At 39.1% G+C, this 9,498-nt stretch overlaps 1 protein-coding gene across 1 annotated transcript; it reads right to left on the reverse strand.

Annotated features, from left to right (window-relative positions):
• Positions 1–8,639: 8,639 nt before the first annotated feature.
• Positions 8,640–9,497, reverse strand: LOC127428527 (G-protein coupled receptor 4-like). The gene has a single exon (XM_051676958.1). It carries the CDS (start codon positions 9,495–9,497, stop codon positions 8,640–8,642), a length of 858 nt encoding a protein of 285 aa, XP_051532918.1.
• Position 9,498: the final 1 nt, after the last annotated feature.

Genomic DNA, 9,498 nt, shown 5'->3' on the forward strand with positions numbered 1-9,498 from the left:
CTGTTCAAAATTGTACAAATATGTTAAATACAAAAACAAATAAATCTGTGGAATTGTAATCTATGGGGGAATGAGAGAGAACTGTAGAGTACCAAATATTTAGATTGGATGATAAAAAAACAATGAAATCACACTCAGTCAACCATTGTAAAATTGTGAAAAAGTAAATTGTCAGTACATTTCCAACATTCATTTTAAAGACATGGTGTACTAAATACTAAAAAGTATGCTAAAGAATGGAAATTTGACACAATCATACAATGATTCTATAATTTAGATTTAACTGCCAATGCCTAAAAACAGAACTTGTCATCTTCTGCCATACAGCATTCCCGTACCCATATTGTCAATTGATGGTAGTATCAACAATTACCCCCAATTCTCAGTAGTGCCTGACAGCAACACAACTTCAGAGATGTTGTAATGTATTATTGAGGCTGACAAATTATTCAAAAGAAAATTAATCAAAATTCTAAAGAGGTATTTATCACCTGAAAAGTGAATGTCTAGTCTCTTTGGATCAACATACATTTCTACTGACTTGGATTTATATATATACTGTCACAATGATACATGTTGTTGCCTTCATACTCTTCACCTTACATAAACTTCCAGATATGTAAATTTTTAATGTTGGAAACGTGATGTTTAAAAGTTCTGGGTAAGATTTAAAATATTTTAATGAGGGAACAAATGCAGTTAATGTCAATGTGGAAAATATTCATTTGAAAGATGCTTAATTTACATTAATGCAAATCTTATTTTAGAGCTCTTTGGATACGATGCACACACATAAAATCAGGCTAACAAAGATTGACAAAAGTTTGTGATGTTTTGCTTTAATGAGTGGTACCTTTCTGAAGAGAACAACAACAATAACAACAACAACAAAAAACTTTCCCAAAAGTTATAAAATAGAAAAAAATATGAATAAATAAATCACTTTTTTTTATTTATTTTTTTATTTTTTATTTTTTTCAGGATGACTAAAATTGGAATAAAATGTAAAACTGTTTATAAATAAATGATCACCCAAAGAGCAAATTGACAAATTATCTCTATAAATCTGACACTGGGCTTCCACAGGTGTACTTTGGCAGGTACACAATATACAAAAATGTGACAATGGGTCATTAATCAAGCATTTTATTGAAAAAACAAAAACAAAATACAAACCAAAAAACAAATAAAAACTGGTTATAACAACAACATCTGATGAACATGCAGAATAGTTTTGATCTGTATCTTAATAAATAGGAGATTTATGGAGTTTTTTAAGCATGTCAGTTTAAGGTAGTACACGATAGATTGTCAGACTGCTGGCAACACTATATTCTGCTATCATAAACCCTAATCTGATAATAATAATAATAATATATATATATATATATATATATATATATATATATATATATATATATATATATATATATATAAACGTAAAATTCAAGTTATGCTTAGTAAAACATCAGAATTGCATGTTTATTGAAGAAAAGTAACATCATGAAGAAACTGGGTTCAAAGACTCAATGAATTTTCATTTTTATCAGTTGGCATCAGTTAAACACAAGTCAGAAATAGATACACTTTAGTTTTCTTTTGTGTAAAACTGTTGCTGGTTTTATGGAGAACATAGACAGAGGAGTTTCTCAGTCTGGTTGCACAAACAGGCCAACAGGCCAACAGACTGCACAAAACAAGCCAAACAACATAAACTAATAAACCAGATAATTGAAGCATCTTGCTGTTGCAGCACAGTGAGAAATCCTGTGATAGTATAAGGTACAAACATGATAACCGTGGTCACAGTATTGATCAGAATGCGATAAAACGCTCTTCTCTTCATGTTGTTTTTCTCCTCTCTCTCTCTCTCTCTCCCTCTCTCTCCTGGTCCTGACTGCTTCAGAGCTCTGAGAACAGCAACAAGACAAAACAACTGAATGGATAAGAAGAGTAGGAACTGCTGTGAGTAGCATACATGCTAGGTAACATTAATGTTATCATGCAGACCTATTTGGGACATTTTCCCTAGCGGCCACTAGAGATTGCTAGGAGGTTTCAGACTTTTAGTCTGAAGATTGTTTTTAGTTGTGTCTCTGTTCTCTGTATTCCCTTTGATTCATTCCAGCTGTCTCTTACCCTTGTTAGTTCTTGTGTATATATAGCCCTGTCGTTTGTATTGTATTATTTGGTGTCTTTGTAGTTTTGTGAGTTCTTGCTTGTTTTGCTTAGTTTTTGTTTGTTTTGCTCAGCTCTTGTTTTGTTTTGACCTGTATGGCTTTTTATTTTCATTGACTTAACGTGCTGCATTTGGGATCTAAACTCCCACTCACCAGACCCTCATCATTAAAGATGGAGCCAAGACTGATTAGCCAGATAGCAGTGGAACAGGGGCCGGTTGCACCAGCTATACGTACGTTACAGCTTAGCCTAGTTGTGGCGTAAATGGGCACTAAGTCACAATTTACGCACTACTAAACATTTGAGCATTGCACCATTAAATTTAGGTAGGACATAACTCTACGTATGAACTAAATATTTACAGAAGCCTCTAACCAGGAGTAACGGATGGAATAAAAAAAAACAGACTCATTTAAAGACATCAATGAGCTCATGTTTTGCATGACAGGCTTCAGTCCTTTCGACATATATGATGATGTTGGCATTTACACTCGTTTACATTTACGAGAGAGAAAAAAACTTACTTTAAAGTGGCTCTTCAGCATGAAACCGATCTAAAGGTGCCGTTTTCAGGGTGCGTCGCCCGGTGTCAACATATACGAAATATATAAGATATTAAAATGAATAAATGCCTATTTTTCCAGCCTGTTGTATTAGTATTCATTTATCACCCCTTATTTATTTTAGATACAGTTATTGAATATTGTTATTTACATAAGCTAAATATATCATGAATGAAATCTTCTTTTATTACGTATCATATTTTAATGGGGATATAATTTATTACAGCTGACAGTTACGTGAGCAAACAAGGTTTGAACATCAATCATAATGAGATAAAACTGAAATTCACGGCTTTTTAATACTTCTGTGTACAAATTTGAAGGCTGCTTAATGGATCAATACTGGTAAACGTCATATTATGCAGCTACACATGACTTTACGGAGAGCTTACGACCAAATTACCAAATTAAGCACTGATTTAGTTACAAACTAACTAGTAGTTACTAAGCCCTTAGTGTGAACTTTACGCCATAACTTACGTGAGAACTTACGCACAGCTGGTTCAACCCTACCCCGATCACTTTATATCTGAGAGGTTTGACCTTCAGAAAGGATACGGGATGCCAGGTAGTGCTCAACACAGATAAGACACTGAAACAGAGGATGACCAGTGATGGCTAGTCCAATTTAAAAACCTCTAATGTCAGCAAACTTGGAAACGTGTGACAATAGAAAGATCGATTCATTGAGATTGTTCACAAATAGTGAGTTTCACAAATAGTGAGATTTAAGATGGATAACATCCTGGTTACTTTCATAACATCCATTCCCTGATGGAGGGAACGAGAAGTTGTGTCGATGTAGTGACACTAGGGGTCACTGTTGGGAGCCCCAAACACCACTGCTTTTTTGAAAAAAGGCCAATGAGAACTGTCGAGTGGAATTTGCATGCCACTCTCCCGGACATACGGGTATAAAAGGAGCTGGTATGCAACCACTCATTCAGGTTTTGTGCTGAGGAGACCAGGTCCCGGCCATTTCAGCAGGTAGTTCAGCATTGTGGCAAGAGGGACACAATGTCTCGTTCCCTCCATCAGGGAATGGAGGTTACGAAAGTAACCAGTATGTTCCCTATCTGTCACTCACTCGATGTTGTGTCGATGTAGTGACACTAGAGGTCCCTATACAAAACAGCACAACTATCTGAACTGTGTTACGTGAACTGGTGGTGTTTGATGGGCGGACCGCTGTGTGCCTCGTAGCCAGCACACCAGGCCATCACGTTACCTCCCCCAACGCTCTTTTGAGTGTCGAACGGTCCATCAGGAACAAGTCGACTGCCCAACTATAGGGACAGTCTAGCCCAGCCGAGGCCTCTTTCCCTCTCTTTTCTCCCCAAAAAGAGTGGAATTTGTTAACTGACTGGAAGCCATAAATGTCTGCGTCGGGGAGTGTCCCTCATCCCTTGACACCGCGGAGACCACACCCCACCCAAAAATGGGGGGGGGGGGGTATTTTGAGTGGAATACATGACATGGTCTTACCGAGTCTTGTCGGAAGTATGTCATGTGGAGAGGTCCCATGGTAGGTCCTACCCAAAGGGGGAGATGTTTCTACTGAGCATGGCGACCGGGGGCAGAGGGGCCTCTGCCCAAAGAAGACGCAGTTTGCCGACAGGGAAACGGTTTTGCAGAAGATATCACATGGGGTCGCCTTCGGGGACCAGTACATGTGGAGCACCTACCTCAGTACAGGGGCATTAGTGCACATACTGGGCTGGTCAGCGAGTTTCTCCACAAACTCAACTGCCAGAGGGCTAAGGAGGAAAGTCATCCAGGGATCACAGTCTGTGAACACGACTGGGTGTCAAGAGCGCACGTCTTCACCTCAAGGGAGGGGAAAGGTGCTATGCGCAAGTGGTACACCCGGCCAGCTGTCCCGGAACTTACCTGCTCATGCCTGCCAATACACGGGACGAGACCGGCTCAACCCGGAGATTGTAGAACCTTGCAAAGGTGTTGGGTGCTGCCCAGCCCGCTGTTCTGCAGATGTCTGCCAAAGAGGTGCCACTGGCCAGGGCCCAGGAGGCCGCCACACTCCTGGTAGAGTTGGCTTGTAACCCCGCAGGGGGTGGCATGTCCTGAGCCTGATATGCCATCACGATGGCGTCAATGACCCAGTCGTGCCTCTGTTTGGAGACAGCTCTTCCTTTCCGCTGTCCACCAAAGCAGACAAAGAGCTGTTCAGAGCTTCTAAAGCTCTGTGTGTGATCCAAATAAATGCGTAAAGCTCGCACCGGACACAGCAACACCTATCCTTTTGATGGAAGTGAGCGCAGTCAGGAGGGTAGTCTTCAAAGAGAGTGCCTTAAGCTCAGCTGACTCCAAGGGCTCAAAAGGCGCTCCCTGTAGACCCCAAAGGACTACAGAGAGGTCCCACAAGGGGATGAGGCACAGGAACCTGATAATCAAGTCGTGTTTCCCCAAGTACTTACCATATACTGCATCGTGATGAGCTGAAATAGTGGCTACATACACCTTCAGGGTAGAGGGGGACAGCCGCCCCTCCAGCCTCTCCTGCAGAAAGGAAAGCACCGATCCGACTGCGCATCTCTGATCGCGCCGTGACCTTCATCGCCAGGAGAGCAAGGTCGGTTGCCGAGCGCAGTTCCTGCATCAATCCCAGGTCAGAACTACCCTCATGCAGTTCTTTTAGCAACTTGGCTTGGTGTACTTGCAGGAGAGCCATGGCGTGCAGGGTGGAGGCAGCTTGTCCAGCAGCTCCGCAAGCCACAGTCGTCAGGGACGACGTAAACCTACAGGCCCTGGATGGGAGCTTCGGGCGCCCATGCCAGGTGGCGGCGCTCTGCGGACACAAGTGCACTGCAAGCGCCTTATCCACCTGGGGGATCACTCAATACCCCCTGGCCGCTCCACCGTCAAGGGTAGTGAGAGTGGGGGAGCTGAAAGCCCGGGCAGTAAAAGGTGCCTCCCACGATCTTGTCAGCTCCTCATGCACTTCCGGAAAGAAAGGGACCAGGGCAGGGCGTGGCCGTGGGGGGCGCCCTGAGCCTTTTAACCAATCGTCGAGCCGAAAGCAAGCCGCGACCACAACGTTGCCATCTCTGGATGTAAATATTTGTGTTGTTTTTGTAGACTCACATATGAGCTGTCACAAGGATATATGAGCATGGCTTCACAGGTGACATGTAACAAAAACATTACTTATGCAAACAATACATATGCAAAATGAAGTTAAATGTACAAGAGGTACAGCATGATAGATGGTCTTGTATTGAAGTGGTTTCTATCATTTGAATGGAAAAAAGAAATCACTATTTTTCATATGTGGACATTTTGACACTTAAATTATTCTAGACACAGATTAAATCAGTGAAGATGAGCTCTTGTTTTCTGTATGAATTAAAAGTAAATGGTGACTAAGTTGGATGTAAAAATATGAGGAAGGAAGGAAGGAAGGAAGGAAAGATGGATAGATGGATGGATGGGCTTTTTGTGTCATATTTCATGACTGTCCCCACATGACCAAAGTCAACTTTCATACTGTACATTGTTTTATATCACCATAAAATGGGTTATTTCTCCTTAAAATATTTTAACTATTTAAATAGTGAATGCCAAATAGTGCAGCATATAGGGATAAGGGGTTGATTTCAGACTGTTCTGAAGAAAAATAACCAGTTAAAAGGTACATGTCGGTTGATTAAAGTTACCTCTGATTGATCAATGACACACTGCAGCCACAAAAAGATAAAACATTCTCATAAACATGTTTGACAAGTAGTGCCATCTCTGTTCTGCCACCTCTCCCATTAAAAAATGAATAGGGAACAGGTACAACATACAGGTAGAACAATATATGCTACTAATAGATAGTTTTTAATTACATTACCCTGCTTAATTTAAACATGCACCAAATCTGTCTGCACATGACATATTTCATTTTCAATTATTGGTTTAATACATGTAAACATTAAATGATATGCAAATCTATAATGCTAATTCCACAGTTTGCATACCCTCTGTTTGTTTGTGTGTGTGTTTTCATCAAATCATTATGTTGCATTATGTTATCCTTTATTCATATCAGATCTATAATGCATGTAACATTAGTATTATTTTACAATTTATAATTGCAGCCACACATAAGCCACACTTCCTTGCTCAGGTCTGGTGCATGTCTGTGCTGTTGTCTTAATTAAACATTTTAAGAACTTTGAATATTGTTTTGCGTCTTTTTTTTTTTTTTCTTCTTTTTTTATAATCGTTCTAAAGAAAAAAATTAAATCAAATAGTGAGCAAATTTCAGATTTCACAATGCATCGTTATCGTGAGGTAAATAATTGTAATCGAAGTCAGTGCAAATATTCACACTATTAGTGAATAAGGCTGTCAGCACCTAACATTCTGGCTAGCATATTTTATGACTTTCTCTCTTCTATGGAACACAAAAGGGGATGTTAAGCAAAATGTCAGGGACTGACTGCATTAGTCACCATTCACTTATTGTACAGACAACAAGAGCAACTTTGACATTCTTAAAACAGTCTTCTCATGTTCCATGAAAAAAAAAAAAAAAAAGATAATCAAGTGAGTTTGGAACAATATGAAGGTGAATAAATTATGATTGAATTTTGTTAGTGATACATACAAGAGGCCATATGTCAAAAGGATCCTGGATAGACAGTAAGAAAAAATAAAGAAGTAGAAAAAGTGTGGACTGAGAAGAGGTGGAGTTAAAAATTGCCAAAATGCAGGGTCAAAAACCAGTGAGCATCATTGCTCATTATGTTCCCCTTATGTAAGTATACATTTATAAAGTCAAAGCCTTATTTTCTGTCTATAAAATAAACTTTGTTTGTAATAATTATATTTCATCCATAATGTTCATGAAAGGGAAACAATCATACAGACTTTTAAATATATTTTAAAATTAAATATTTGTTCATGTATGTAATTTCACCTTCATAATTGTATTGTGTACATTTAAAATACAACCTCGTAATTGTGTCACAGGTAATTGAGTCATGAGTGCCCAAAGTTTGGCGGATGAGCACGCTTACCAATCTCCAAATTCATGTTCAGCATTCACTCACTAAGCACGCTATTTGGAACACCTTTTTCACCTAATTATTCATGCGATTATCTAATCAGCCAATTGTGTGGCAGCAGTGCAATGCATAAAATCATGCAGATATTGACCAGGAGCTTCAGTTAATGTTCACGTAAACCATCAGAATGTGAAAAAAAGTGATCTCAGTGATTTCGACGGTGGCATGATTGTTGGTGCCAGACGGACAAGTGAGTATTTCTGTAACTGCTGATCTCCTGGTATTTTCACGCACAACAGTCACTAGAATTTACTCAGAATGGTGCCAAAAACAAAAACAAAATTACAGTGAGTGGCAGTTCTGCAGACGGAAATGCTTGTTGATGAAAGAGGTCAACGGAGAATGGCCAGGCTGGTTCTGAGCAAACAGAAAGATTATGGTAATTCAGATAACCACTCTGTACAATTTTATTGAGCAGAATAGCATCTCAGAATGCACAATACGTGGAGCCTTGAGGTAGATAGGCTACAACAGCAGAAGACCTTGTCAGGAACTTTATTAGAGATAAATTATTTTACTGGAAAAACAGAATAACCATAATTTACTAAACCCCATTTTACATACACAACCATACAAAGACATTACAAATATGTGTACATAAATAAGACAATCAAGGATTTTCAACACAAGTCCATTTGAGGTGGACCTTCCTAAATAAACAGACCATTCAATGACATGAACATGTTTCGGTGTCATAAACTTTAATTCAGAGGAAACTAAATTAAGTGAAGAAAAAATTCAAATTTCACATTCAGTATAATAAATTATTGTTATTGACAAGTGAAATGATAAGTAACTCAACAAAATGTAAAATTTGCAGGTTTTATAGAGAACAGAGGCAGGACAGCTTTCTAGTCTGGTGCTGCAGATAAAGAACAGTCTGTATAAAACTACCCAGCATATAACAAATAAAACTTATTGACCAAAGGACCTGAATAGACTGTTGTGTCACAACAACAAGGACTCCAGTGATAGTATGTGGAACATATGTGATAATCATGCTCACGGTGGTTATTAGAATGATATAAAACGCCCTTCTCTTCATGTTGTTTTCCTCCTCTCTCCCTCTCTCTCCTGGTCTTGGCTGCTTAAGAGCTCTGAGAACAGCCAAAAGGCAAAACAACTGAATGGAGAAGAATAGTATAAATTGTAGTAAGTAGAACCATACATAAATGTAAATTGTTAATGAGAGAAAAGTAAACATGCAGAACAAACAAGAGCCAAAATTAACAATCCAAATAGTAGTGGAACAGATAACTCGATATCTGAGAGGTTTGAACTTCAGAAAGGTTACAGGATGAACCACTGCCAGGTAACGCTCAACACACATAAGACACTGAAACAGAGGACGACCAGTGATGCCGTTGCCGAATAAGAGTTGTACTAATGTTGTGAGATTCGGAAACCATTTTATCGATAGAGTGAACAAAGAATTCACAGATAATATTATCTCACAGACAGAAAGATTGAGGTTGAAAAACTCAGATGCAATTTTACTTCTGGTTCCTTTGATGATAAGCCATATAATATAGGAGTGTGTAGATAGCCCAGAAATGAAGCTAAAGATAAACATACAAGCTTCTAGTGTGCCAAATTGCCAAACTGCTGATGTTGTGAGGTTGGTGGATGAATAAGTTGTGGTGAAGTTCACTAAAATGTTTTTAGTGTCCACCATATCCATC

The sequence above is a fragment of the Myxocyprinus asiaticus genome, chromosome 38 (genome assembly GCF_019703515.2).
Source record: "Myxocyprinus asiaticus isolate MX2 ecotype Aquarium Trade chromosome 38, UBuf_Myxa_2, whole genome shotgun sequence".
In the NCBI taxonomy this organism is placed as follows: Eukaryota; Metazoa; Chordata; class Actinopteri; order Cypriniformes; family Catostomidae; genus Myxocyprinus; species Myxocyprinus asiaticus.

Excerpts from the sequence above, each read along its gene's own strand:
- LOC127428527 (XM_051676958.1), bottom strand. The coding sequence starts at position 9,497 with ATGGATATGGTGGACACTAAAAACATTTTAGTGAACTTCACCACAACT.